General features: G+C 52.8%; 1 protein-coding gene across 1 annotated transcript; it reads right to left on the bottom strand.

Moving 5' to 3' along the window:
• Nucleotides 1–8464: 8464 nt before the first annotated feature.
• LOC101754444 (protein trichome birefringence-like 33) lies at nucleotides 8465–10588 on the bottom strand. The gene is made up of 4 exons (XM_004962309.4): nucleotides 10179–10588; nucleotides 9416–10055; nucleotides 9162–9326; nucleotides 8465–9053 (listed from the first exon to the last, which is right to left on the bottom strand). Exons 1-4 carry the CDS (start codon nucleotides 10432–10434, stop codon nucleotides 8708–8710), a joined length of 1407 nt encoding a protein of 468 aa, XP_004962366.1. The 5' UTR covers nucleotides 10435–10588; the 3' UTR covers nucleotides 8465–8707.
• Between the last annotated feature and the right edge of the window lie 2881 nt (nucleotides 10589–13469).

The raw sequence follows: 13469 nt of genomic DNA, 5'->3' as shown, positions 1-13469 counted from the left end.
CCAGCTTTTGGATCTGCGGGTATCGTGACTTGGACTCGGACAACACCTCGCTGATGAAGTACACCGGGCGTTGCACCTTAAGAGTGTGCCCCTCCTCCTCCCGCTCCACCACTAGGGCCGCGCTGACCACCTGGGTGGTTGCCGCGACGTAGAGTAAGAGGGTCTCACCGTCGGCCGGCGGAACCAGGATCGGGGCCTTCGTCAGGAGGTCCTTGAGCCGGTCAAGCGCCTCCTGCGCCCCGCTGGTCCACTCGAAGCGGTCGGATTTCTTGAGGAGCCGGTAGAGGGGAAGTCCCCGCTCGCCGAGGCGCGAGATGAAGCGGCTTAGGGATGCTAAGCATCCCATGACGCGCTGCACTCCCCTCATGTTCCGGATCGGCCCCATGCCGTTGATGGCCGCTATCTTCTCCGGGTTCGCCTCGATGCCGCGTACGGAGACGATGAAGCCTAGCAGCATGCCCCTCGGGACGCCGAACACGCATTTCTCCGGGTTAAGCTTGATATGCTTATCCCTTAGCCTTTCGAAGGCTAGTTCCAGGTCGGGGACAAGCTGATCGCTCTTCCTGGATTTGACCACGATGTCGTCGACATAAGCCTCAACGGTTCGCCCGATGAGATCCCCAAAGCACTTGAGCATACATCGCTGGAAGGTAGCCCCCGCGTTTTTGAGGCCGAACGGCATCTTGACGTAGCAGTAGGGGCCGAAGGGGGTGATGAAGGAGGTGGCGAGCTGGTCAGCCTCCTTCATCGCGATTTGGTGGTAGCCGGAGTATGCATCGAGGAAGCTGAGTGTTTCGCACCCGGCTGTCGAGTCGACTATTTGGTCTATACGCGGCAAAGGAAACGGATCCTTTGGACACGCTTTGTTGAGACCGGTATAATCGACACACATTCTCCATTTCCCATTCTTTTTCAGTACAAGAACAGGATTGGCCAACCACTCGGGGTGGTGAACTTCCTTGATGAAGCCGGCCGCCAGGAGCTTTTCAAGTTCTTCGCCAATGGCCCTGCGCCTTTCTTCGTCGAAACGGCGCAAGCCCTGCTTCACCGGCTTAGAGCCGGCCCTGATGTTCAGGGAATGCTCGGCGACTTCCCTCGGGATGCCTGGCATGTCCGAGGGTTCCCACGCAAAGACATCGCTGTTTGCGCGGAGGAAACCGACGAGCGCGCTTTCCTATTTGGGAGATAGGGCCGCGCTGATTCGCACCACCCCTGTGCTGGAACAACCGGGATTGAGGGGGACTTCTTTGATACCTTCGGTGGGCTTGAAGGGGATTCCTGACTGCTTGGCGTCGGACCGGTCCTCAACGGTTTCCTCAAGCTGGGCCACCGTGTCGCCCGAGACGGTGATAGCCACGGCGTACTCGCAGCACTCGACGTCGCACTCGTATGCCTTCTGGAAGGTTGTGCCGATGGTGATGACTCCGTTGGGCCCCGGCAGCTTAAGCTTGAGGTAGGTGTAGTTGGGGATTGCCATGAACTTCGCGTAGCATGGGCGGCCCAAGATGGCGTGGTAGGTTCCGTGAAAGCCCACCACCTCGAAGGTGAGGACCTCCTTCCTGTAATTGGAAGGGGTCCCAAACGTGACGGGCAGGTCGATCTGCCCGAGGGGCGTCGCCTGCTTCCCTGGCACAACGCCATGAAAGGGGGCCTTGCTAGGACGGAGACGGGAGCGGTCGATCCCCATGGCGTCGAGGGTTTCAGCGTAGAGGAGGTTGAGGCCGCTTCCCCCATCCATGAGTACCTTAGTGAGACGCGTCGTGCCAATGATGGGGTCGACGACGAGAGGATAGCGCCCCGGATGCCGGACGCGTCCAGGGTGGTCGGATCTGTCGAAGGTGATGGCCGGCGCGGACCAATCCAGGAAAGTCGGGGTCGCCGGCTCGGCGGCGTAAACCTCCCGACGCTCTAGCTTGTGCTGGCGCCTGGTGTCGTACGCAGCGGGGCCCCCGAAGATCATGAAGCAGCCGTCCACTTTAGGAAAGCCGTCTTCTTTCTCCTCGTCGCCCTTCTTTTCCTCCTCGGGCTTCCGTTTCCGATCGCCCTTCACCGGGTTGCCCACGAAGAACCTCTTCATGAGGTTGCAGTCTTTGTAGGCGTGTTTGATGGGGAACTCGTGGTTCGGACACGGTCCCTTGAGCAGCTTGTCGAAGAAGCCGGGTGTGCCCTCGGGGGGCGGCTGCCCTCGCTTTCGTTCGACTGCGGCCACGAGGGGGGCCTCGCGCTGCTGCTTGCTCTTCTTCTTCTGTTGCTGGCGGTTGGAGGTGCCTTCACCGGCGTCCTCCTCCCGCTTTGCCTTGCCTTTGGAGCGATCAAAGATCGCTCCGACAGCCTCTTCGCCGGAGGCATAGCTTGTGGCGATGTTGAGGAGCTCCTCCGTGGTTCGTGGACCTCGGCGCCCTAGTTCGTGGACGAGGGGCCGGCATGAGGTCCCTGCTAGGAAAGCTCCTATGACGTCGGCGTCGGCGACGTTGGAGAGCTCGGTGCGCTTTCTGGAGAAGCGCCGGATGTAATCCCGGAGGGACTCTTCCGCCCCCTGGCGGCAGCTCCGGAGGTCCCAGGAGTTGCCAGGGCGAGTGTACGTCCCTTGGAAGTTTCCTACGAAAATCTCCTTCAGGTCGTTCCAGTTACGAATGCGTCCTGAAGGGATGTGCTCTAGCCAGGCTCTCGTGGAATCTGCCAGAAACAGAGGTAAGTTGCGGATGATGAACAGGTCATCGTCCGCCCCGCCGGCCTGACATGCGAGTCGGTAATCGCTAAGCCATACTCCAGGGTTGGTCTCCCCCGAGTATTTGGCCACGCTCGTAGGTTGCCGGAAGCGCGGCGGGAAGGGCGCATTCAGGATGCGCGCAGAGAAGGCTCGAGGTCCAGCTGCTCCAGGGCTCGGACTGCGATCCTCCCCACTGTCGTAGCGTCCGCCACGGTGGACGTGGTAGCCACGGTCCACCCCGTCCGCCCTGTCCGCGCGGGAGCGTCTCCGCGCGTTCAGTGTGGCGCGGGCGTCGCGAACGGGACCGACGCGCTGGTGGATGGATCGGGCCTCGCCTATCGCGAGTGGCGGTGCTCGCTGGGCGGTCGCAGCTGGATTCACCTCCGGAGGGGGTTGATGGACAGATTCCCCCCACCGCTCCGGGGGGGCGTCCTGCGTTGCCCTACCGGCGTTCTGGCCGCGTCGTCGAGACGCCGAGCTTTCCGCCTGCTGGACGGCGGCGCACTCGAGTAGGTTACGCATCTCTTGGCGCGCCCGTCGCTCCTCAGGCGTTGCCGGCTCGGGGAGCTGTCGGAGCAGTACCGCCGCAGCGGCGACGTTCTGGCTGGCGCGGGCAAAGAGCGGTGGACGTTCTCCATCCGCACAGATGCGTTCCTGGACGTCGCGCGCTCGTTGCCGCGCTCCTCCCTCGTGGTGGGGGTGCTCTACTTCTCGGCGTGCACCCATGTGCTCTTCCGGCAGTAGAGAGCCCTCTGGCGCCCTGGGTAGGGCCCCAGTCGTAGCTGCGGCGCGCGAGGGGGGAGGCCGTTGCCTCCCCTCGGCACTATCGCTGTTGGACCCCTCGGAGTGCGCGTCAGCCATGAAGCACTCGCGCGAGGGGTCAGGATTCTCGTTACCAGAGCTAGCGTCGGAGGCTGCCCTTGCCACGCCTACGAGCTCGTTGCTCGCGGGCGACGTGGCGAGGGACCGTGTTAGGAGGCGGCCATGAGCCCCCGCGGCGTTGCGTAGCCCGAAGAGCCATCCTTCTGGTGAGGCCCTTCCAGCTGGTGTCCCGCCTCTCGTCGTCATCGTCCTGGCGGTGGTGCCGAGGGCAGCAGGACGAGCGGGCAGGACGTGGACAGGGATCAGCTCGATCCCGTTCCCGGTGGCCAGAAAGTCCAGGCTCCCGAAGCGGATCAGGGAGCCCGGAGCGAAGCTGCGATCGCGATTGGCCATCTGAGACTTGGTGATGTACGCGCAAAGGCCCCCTACCTGGCGCGCCAACTGTCGTTGTCAAGATCGGCGGATCAGGACTTTAGACTAGTGAATTTCTTTTATGCGCGTGAGCCTCAGATGGTTGCACGGGAGACACGGATTAGACTGGTTCGGGCAAAGGGAGCCCTACGTCCAGTATGGAGGATGCTCGTGTTGCCCGCGCGGGGGTTCTGTAGTAGGGGGTTACAGATGGGCGAGAGAGGGACTGGTCCCAAGTCTCTTGTGTTCTAGGAGGAGTGTTGATCTTTCGAGATGCCGATTGATCCCTCCCCCCCCCCCGGCTCTAGGTTTCCCCTTTTATATCGCAAGGGGCCGGCCGGAGTTACAAATGGGAACCGGGTAAAAGGTAGAGAGTGAGGTGGTAAAAAGGCCTGGCGGGAAAGAGGGCAGGGGCCCATGGTGCCCGACGTCCTGCCGACCCTGAACGCGTGCCGTCGTGCATGCTCGAAGGGGTCACCGCCGGATGCCAAGTGTTGCAGCTCCTCGCAGGTAGCTACTTCGATGTTCGTAGGTATCAGGATAGATCATGATGAGGGGGTTTCGTCGTCACCTTTCCGTCCGTTAGGGAGGACGGTGGATACCGCCGTTCTGACGATGGCTTGTTGAGAGGGGGAGCTCCACACCGGTTTTGCCGCTTGCGCGGGGCCCGAGGGCGTGCGGGACCCGAGGACGGGGCCGCCCCTTACTCCGCTCTGGTCGCCGCAGATCATGAGTACTTTGTGACGAATGGGGGCTGGCCGCCAGTACTGTAGCTCGTACAGGATGGCTGTGCGCGGGTACTTGCGCCGGATCGCGTGGGGGCGCGGTCGCCCTGCACTCCGCCTTCTCTGCGGCGCATTTATGGTGAGGCCGACGGGGGGCCCCACCGGATTTGTTCTGTCTACGCGGAATGTATCCGAGGAGGACTCTGACCCGTGGGCCTCAACATGCCCGACTCCCTCGCTCGGGGTCGGGCGAGGCGGGACCTTTGTGGTGCGGGGTCGGGGGCTCCCGACCCTGGGGGCGCGGTCGGTCGAGGCGGAAACCCTGCGGAGGGAGGTCGGGCGCTCCCGGTCCTGACGCTGGGGTCGGTCGAGGCGGAGACTTGATCACACTTTGGTGGGCCTGGGCCTTCAGGTTTGTTTCCTTAAGCTGCGTATTAGGGGGCCGTTGATATTTCCCCCCTACATCTAGTGTTGGAGACATGAGCCGGGTAACAATTTATGTGGATATTACGTATGTGAGTTCATCCATACCTTTGTAGGTCCGAAGTGTATGAACGACCATGAGTTAACCATACGTATACAAAATTCTTAACAATAAATTAGTTCTAATTGTGCAAACTCATTGATCTACTATATATATAATAACCTTTGCCAATGATACAAATGATGTATAGTAAGGAAAGAGTCCTCGACATAGACTTCATCAGGGCAGTTCAACAACAGCTATGTGGACTTCTTCTAGACGATGTAGTAAATCTAACAGGGAAGTTTCATAATGATGGATCAAATCTACATCACCGTCAGGACTCGGGTTCAGAATAATAGATACGAAATGTTAAACTTGGAAAGTTGAGGCAATGTAATATTATTCATACATGTGTATGCACAATATGTTTGTGTGTGTGTCTATATATATATATATATATATATATATATATATATATATATATGTAATAGTATCTCTAATATAATATTAAAGATAAATACAACTTTATATATATTAGGATTAGGGTATTAGAATTAGTATACATAAAGAAAATAAATATGAAATACGAATATAGAATAAAGAAATAGAAAATAAAATGAGAAAAGAAAAAAAATAATAAGTACCGGTTATTTGAACCGGTACTAAAGGTCTCCCTTTAGTACCGAACTACTAGTACCGGTTATGAAATCGGTACTAAAGGGGTGTTCCCAACCGGTACTAAATGTGGATTCCCTAGCAGTGATTGGTCCATATCGGTCACCGTGGCTTGCTACCTTCTCCGTACAATCAGCCGAGTGCATAATAGAAAGTGCCACATGGTTCATAAGAATCATAATGGATTTACTAGCTCCCAGCGCGGGTCAGTTTTAATTAGCGTTTCAAACAAGCAAATAAAATTGTCTGCAGCTGCAAGTCAAAATCTCTATCTGAAATGTCACATAGAGGTGGTAACAGGTTGGCCATGCTGCTGAGATCCCAAGGGGCTCCCCAAAAAGCGGATCTTGCCCCGTGTCACCCCTGTGGCGACTCAGGCGGCAGCACCCAACAACACCAGTTGCCAGCGGCGGCACCCAACAATGCCGCCAGGAGCTCCTCCGACTGCCGTTCACGGTCCTACCGCCACCGGAAGCCCGGCCAAAGACATGGATGGCCGACGGCAAGGATTTCTAAGCATCCGGGGGCAACGCGGCTGCCACTGGTCGGCTTCCTCCCTCCCCTCTTCATTGATGTCTTTTGCGGCTCGTCGTCATGGGGCCGTCGCGGCCTTGTCCACAGCGTCTTCTTCCCAGCTCGCGGTGACGACACACGCGGGGACGGATCAACGCACACGTGAGAATCGGGTGCTCGCCGCCGCCGCCGCCCAGGCATGCTGCCGGAACCACGCGGACGTGAGGAAGGTAGCGTCGGGGCGATTCGGCGTCGTCTCCGCCTGGTCCTCCTTCCCTGGCGCTTCATGGCAGCTGGCCGGTGGTCTTGGCAGCAAATCCAACTTTGTCCCGACCGTTTCCAGTGCCCCTGCAAGTTGTTTCGCTCACTCGTCCATGGTGGCCCCTGTGGGTGGCGCCATACTAGGGCGCCCATCCATGGCGGTGATGATGGCCCGCTGATGGTAAGGGTGATGTCCGGCCCCGTCGGGCACTTCCGTGCATCCGTGACCCTAGGCGGTCCGCAGATCGGGAGTTGGGCTGGCAGCCGGACCAATGCTCGATGGCTCATGGTGGTACTGAGGCGACAACCGACAGTGTTTGGTGGTTTCCATGTGGGGTGCAGGTTCTCGGGTGAGCCTAGCTTGGTCCTTGACCATTTGCCAGCGACGACGGTGCTATAGGCATCCTTTTGCTTCTTGAAGGCGTTGTTGTGAGGACCTCAACCCTAGGGACATTTCCAGGTGAAAACCAAAGAACCGACTCGATAGTTCGGGTGGGGCAGCATCTAAACATTGCTTCCCTCTTGAGGCGTCACTTTGGAGTCCTTGGGTTGGCAGAACCATGGTGAGCTTGCATCGTTGGTGGTGCTTGGTTTGTCTTTCAGTATGCATGGCAGGATAATCTTAACATCAAATAGTTTCTAAGAAGACAACAGATGTATGGATTTTGTTGCTGTACAAGGATCAAAACAAGGTGGAAGCATGGGCATAGAAGAAGTTTGAAGTTTAGTCTTTCTAGCTTTTTTTCTTAGTCTCTTTCTTTCTTGTCTTTGTGTTCCTCATTTTGAGGTTTGGAGGCTAAGTACTCATGTATCGTCTGGCTAGTTGGCTAGATTTGTTTCATTGTGGTCGTAGACATTCACTTGTGAATGTTCAAGACCGGATATTATCCTTAATTAAAAAAAGAGGTAGTAACAGGTCATGGGTCCTAATAATAGAAAAAACAACAGTTTTGTTGCTAAAAAACAAATGGAAGTATGGGACATCACTTTAAGCATGTTGCAACAGATCATACTCCTCCTGTCCCGAACTACTATTCGTTTTTAGCTTTTCTAGATACATAGCTTTTGCTACATATACATACATCTAAATCCACAACAAAAGCTATATATCTAGAAAATCAAAATGATTAGTAATTTGAGACGAAGTGAGTAGGTCCTAATCACAAAAACAACAATTCTGCTGCTAAAATGTCAAATGAAAGTATGGGACATCGCATTTATCATGTCAATGATGGCATCACCAGAGATCAGTTTGTATTAATCCAATATCATTACTTTGGATGGTCATTATTATCTTCTACTCCCTCCGTTCCAAATTGTAGGTCATTTTAGCTTATTTAGGTTCATAGATATTATTACACATTTAGATATAGTGCATGTCTAGATGCATAATAATATCTATAAATTTAGAAGAGCCAAAACAAACGGGAGTTGATGACACGGATTTTGGCCTTCCTCTGAGATCGGTGTAGGTAACTAACATTGTAGGACCGAAACAACGATTAAAAGAATAAAAGGAAACGAGGATTGAGTGGAAACTCTAAAACTTATCCTCAAGAACAAGGACTATATCTCCCGAAATTACCCAAACACTCGTCTCTTCTTGAAAGGCCAAATCCACGTATTCACTATGAAACTAATGCATCTAGGAGCGATCTAGAAGACGCTCAAAACAATGCGGAAGCAGAAGTGCAGAACTGCAAGAAAAAGATTTCGACTGCACGCTATTTGCCTAGCAAAAACATAAAGTAATTAAGCATGAGAGACCAAGTAGACAACTGGACATGTGCCTTGGTCTAGTCTTTTTTTTTTTTTGAGTAAATGTGCCTTGGTCTAGTCTTGATGTAATGAAAATTGACAAAGTTTGAGAAAGTTTTGAGCTTCGGTTCCATAGCATGTTTTATTTGATCATGGCCTCATGGACGATCTCCTCAAAACGACTTTTGCCTCTTCTTTGTGGTAACATTTCAGTACCGCTACAAGGGACAAAAACGATGATAGTGTTTACCACCAAAGCTAGGGACTGCTATGTGTTTGGGCTCCTCCTCTTCTCATGCTGAGCTCTAATCATGGGGGTCAATTACTTACAACTACAACAGCCTATTGACAATGACGTCATGACGGCTAAGGGTAGAAGAGCTTGGAGTAGAGGAGCTCGTTCCACGTGTCCGGGAGGCCCGGGAGGCACCAGTGGACGCAGTCGGCGTACGTCTTGGGATCCGCCCGCTGCTCCGGCGTGGGCTCGCTCCACTGCCGCTTGTAGATGGAGGTGTGCGCGTCCTTTCGGTACATGGACAGCTGCGTGATGTTGAGGAACGTCAACGGCACGTCGGCGCCGTCGCCGTCGAGGATCTCCCGGATCACCCGCATCACGCTCCGCCGACCGTCCGAGCCCCAGTACCCCTCGTCCTCGATCATCGCCGTCTCGTTGTAGCAGTTGCCCCCCGGCGCGTCGCCCCAGTCCTGGCTCCTGCACGCACGCCACGCCATGTGTGTGTGAGCTCACCTGCTGGTGGCGTAGGAAACCTGCAGCTAGCCATGTGATTGTGATGGTGAAGCCGAAACCCTGATTGCTTACTTCCCGTGAGTAGGCGACATGCTGGTGAAGAAGACCCTGGTGGTGTTCAAGTCCATGTTGTCCCTCACCCACTGCAGCATGTCCCGGAACGCCATGCCGTACGCCTCCTCCGTCGACACCCAGCTCACCGCCTCCTTCGTCCTGGCGCTCTCCCACGGCCCGTCCCTGTTAATCGCCGATCGAATCGCAGAGATCATTATTATTGCAGACGTGTACACGGAGCAATTCAATGGAAACAAGCCATGCTCACGTACAGGATCCTGAAGCGCAGGCCGGTGCACCACCAGAGGTAGGTGTTGAAGACGACGATGTCAACGCCCTTCCAGTGCCGGCCGTGGTAGCCGATGGAGCCGCGCCGCACCATGCGTTCGGAGATCCGGTGCACGGCGGCGTTGTCCGCGTTGGACTCCAGCAGGAACGGCGCCCAGTAGAACTCCACCGTCGCGTTGTCGTAGTCCCTGGCGGTGAACACCGTGTGCTGCTGGTCCGGCGACATCCAAAACGACCTGGCGCCGGCGTCGGGGATCGCCGCCTGCAGCAGGCACACCATGGACGCGAACTGCCCGCGGCCCAGCGAGTCTCCCACGAACAGCATCCGCTTGCCGCGCAGGGACTCCAGCAGCCGGGCCGCGTCGAACGCCGGCAGGGTGCAGTCGTGCGGCTGCCACCGCCACCGCTGGTACGCGGCGTCTGGCCGTCCGTGCGCCTGGCAGGTCACTTGCGGGTGGATGTAGGGGCAGTCCTCCTCCCGGTACAGCGGGTGCCCGGCGTCGTCGCGCACCCAGCTCCCCGAGAACACGTCGCACTCCTCGTCCTCGTCCTCGTCCTCGTCGTTCAGCGCGAACGCCAGCCTCCCCTTCCACCTCCTCTTCGTCTTCCTCCCATCGGCCACCTCTGATCATGTCAAGTATCGCCTCCAAGTCCAGCTCTGTTAGTGTCAACTCTTGACCGGCCATTGCCGACGGGAAGCCGTTACGGTGCATTGGGAGAAACTGTTCTGAAAGTCGTGATGCTTACCGGGTGGTGGCGCTGCTGGTTGCCCATCGCCGCCATTGTTAACGTTCCTGCTGCTGTTTGTGTTGACGTCGATGAGGTGTGACGATGCTACTTGCGCTTGCCGACCGAGGAGCTCCTTGAGGTCCTCGCCGTAAAGGAAGGAGAAGCAAAGTAGGAAGAGTGCAAGTGCCAGTAACAGCGGCGAAAAGCGCGCCTTCTTCGCGATCGACGAGCAGAGAGTGGAGCCTGAGGAGGAGCTCAGCGGTGGTGCCTTCATCTCTGATCGACCGGTGATCTCTTTGCTTGCAAACTTGAGCGTGATGTTGGTAGCAAAGATTCTGGTTGGATTATATAGAGGGCAGGATTAGTTGCCAGCATGGTGTTCTTACAGGTTGTGTTGTCGCTATCTGAATTCTGATGAGTGATAGGAAATTCAGAATGACCCCAAGAAACAAACGGTTCGTGCTGGACGGCTTGCCCTGGAAGTATGTGAGTTGGATTTGGTCAGTGTTCGGAAGTGTCATATTCTGACCATTGGCAGCTTAGGAATATTTGGGCAGTTTTAAATAGACATACCCACCACATGTGGGCATCAAATCAAATATGTTGGCCTGTTTCATCAGTACGTGATCCTTCTTAATCTGTACTTATGTACTAGCTTACAATACATGCATGTCTACATAATGTGAAATGAATCAAGACAGGATCAGTAGTTCAATAACAACTTTCAAGTAGGGCATTCATTCAAATTTAGCCAATCAATGCAATACAGCTATTCTGAAAACTTATTTCTCATCAGTCAATGGAAATGAAGTAATCTTCTGGCATTTTTGTACTTCACATATAATAGAAGTATTAGATTCATAGCATCGATCCATCCAGGTGAAAGAAAGAAAAGTAAATGAAAATCAATAAATAATCTTAAAAACCATTTTATCTGCAATAATTTATACTGCCATTCTACTAGCTCATACCAAAATGCTTGTTGAACAAGTGTAGTTGGTGATTAACAAGATGGAAACACTAATAACCATTGTTTTGTCTTGGATTCCAAGCAAGGGAACTGGAAACAGCTGCAACCATCGCATAATTCCATTCCACAGGGACGTTATAACTGACGAATCTGATGGACTAGTAGGCCATATCAGAATATGGTTGTTATGTGTGTTTGGTGGAAGTGAAGGCATCGCTGTAATTGCTTGTCTATAAAACTCTGATCATTTTTCTCAAGATAACTCTTTTCCCCCTTGTGACACTTGAAGAACACTCAAGTTTGTTAGGAGGGGATTAGGGGGATTGAGTGACTGATTGTCCTACTGATGTGAATTCTTTTGTTGCATTATTCTTCGAGGAAGAGAGAGCACACCTAATCGTACCGTATAAAGGAACATCAGAATATGATCACAGCTGGGGTATTATGTACTGAAGGTCCATTCCTGGGGTCTGGAACAGCAAAATGTCGACTAATTATCCAAATTCTCCATCAAGATGGAGTTTTTCATTCAGGAAATCTGACAGCGTTAAAAGTCTGAATGACCAGATCATTTTATTTCCTTTCTTTCTTTTCTGTCAGCACAATGTGCTAATGAGCTATGAGGAAAGTTGTCGTATAATCATCTTTTTGTATATTGCCCTGTGATTTTTATCACTATATCTTGTAGATCCTACGTACCAGTGCAATTGTGCAGCTACATCAAAGGTTCTATACTGTCTGTAGAAATTACTAGAAGTTGATGAGCAATGTAATTGCTACTCCACTTTCTAACAAAACAGAAAAAGGTATTCTTGGCTTCTGATCTTTCATTACTACTTGGGCTTGTAGATCCTATATGTGAAATAGTTCAGCAATTATAAGTTCAGAAAGTAGGTGCCAATGCAGCAATGCTGTTATTTTCCCGCAGGGTTGAGGCAAAATACGCAATCCCGATGTTCAAAGTGGCATCATGTGGTGCTCAAACAGAAAAGAACAAAGAAAAGGTGATTTATTTTGTTATGTAACTCAAATTGGAAACATCATTAACCGCTAGATTTCATTCATCTAGGTATCGTCTATGCTATTAAAGTATGACCAGTACTATAACACCAACAGTTTTCTTTATGATACACCTTGGGTTCCGTGGATGATCCGACTTCACCAAAATTTCAGATGGGATGTTCAGAACTGGAGCGGACAACAGCAACGATCTCTTTCGCAGGTGAAAAGCTAGGGGTATATGAGGTAGGCCAAGTCCGGATTCTCAATCAACACTCCACAATACACATTTGAAAGATGGGAAATGGGGGCGTGGGGTTGCTTTCAATCGTGTTGTCATATATTTGCTGCCTTCAGCTTTATCCATGGTCGATAGCAGCTTGCTGCCTTGCTCAACCATCAGAGACAACTTTGCCCTGAAAATGTTTGGTGGATTGATACAGCCTAGCAGGCATCCTCATAACGATTTCTAACAAAATTCCTGCAAAAACTATTTGTGTGGGATAAGACACTGGTGATGTTCTAGTAACCCAAAACACATGTGTTTTGGTAGCTGGCTGTTGGCTTTGGTTTGCTTTTTTCTGCCACCTTGGGTGCCCCTTGTTTCCTGGCAGCCATGAGCCGTCGGCAGGTGTCCCCGTTGCCGTAAGGTACCAACCCAAAGCGATGGAGACTTCCAGCAGTGGAGAATGCAACAGCTCGCCGTGGTCGCGGCGGCACAGACCGGAGATCACACACAAGACAAACTTCTGTTGGGACCATAGGTCGCTGGAAACAGTACCCCTCATAATTCGTGTAAAATTTGCGAAATATTGCTCTAATAAGGAGTGTGACGCAATGCGTTGGCCATCACCATGCATTTGCACATGTCAAACCAATACTGCCTTGACTGCAATCTTGCTCAATTAGCAATCTTTACTCAAATTTCATCAGAATCGAAAGGTGAAAGTAAATTTGTTAAGTTGACATTTGTGCAAGCCAGGTTAAAGTTGACTTTTTAAAACCACAGTTGAACTTTAGTATTTTTTTTTCTAATAGTAAGTTTCTCTCCAAAATTATGGCAGAAACGAGTTCATATTATAAAATGCCTGTTACAGGGCCCCCTATCTAAACCCTTTTTTGTGCTGGTCCTATCCGTTCATTCACGAAGAATTGAAGACGGGACCTATCATGCTAAGCTGAGCCCGTCTCCGACGAACTGGTGCCCCTTGTTGCCTGGCATCGGAAGCGGTCCCTGCCACTGTAAGCTGGCAATGGCAACCCAAAGGGACAGAGATGGCCGTCGTGGTGGCACAGGCTGCGGCAAACCAAACATGATGAGCTTCTTCTGTTTGGGACCA

The sequence above is a fragment of the Setaria italica genome, chromosome III (assembly GCF_000263155.2).
Source record: "Setaria italica strain Yugu1 chromosome III, Setaria_italica_v2.0, whole genome shotgun sequence".
Taxonomy (NCBI): domain Eukaryota; kingdom Viridiplantae; phylum Streptophyta; class Magnoliopsida; order Poales; family Poaceae; genus Setaria; species Setaria italica.
This window is presented reverse-complemented; position numbering and strand designations above follow the sequence as displayed.

Bases quoted from the DNA above. Each gene is read 5' to 3' on its own strand.
- LOC101754444 (XM_004962309.4), bottom strand. From the start codon at position 10,434: ATGAAGGCACCACCGCTGAGCTCCTCCTCAGGCTCCACTCTCTGCTCG. The intron at 9,327-9,415 runs GTACGTGAGCAT...GGCGATTAACAG, and splicing joins GGCCTGCGCTTCAGGATCCT to GGACGGGCCGTGGGAGAGCG. The intron at 9,054-9,161 runs GTAAGCAATCAG...GCGTGCGTGCAG, and splicing joins ATGTCGCCTACTCACGGGAA to GAGCCAGGACTGGGGCGACG.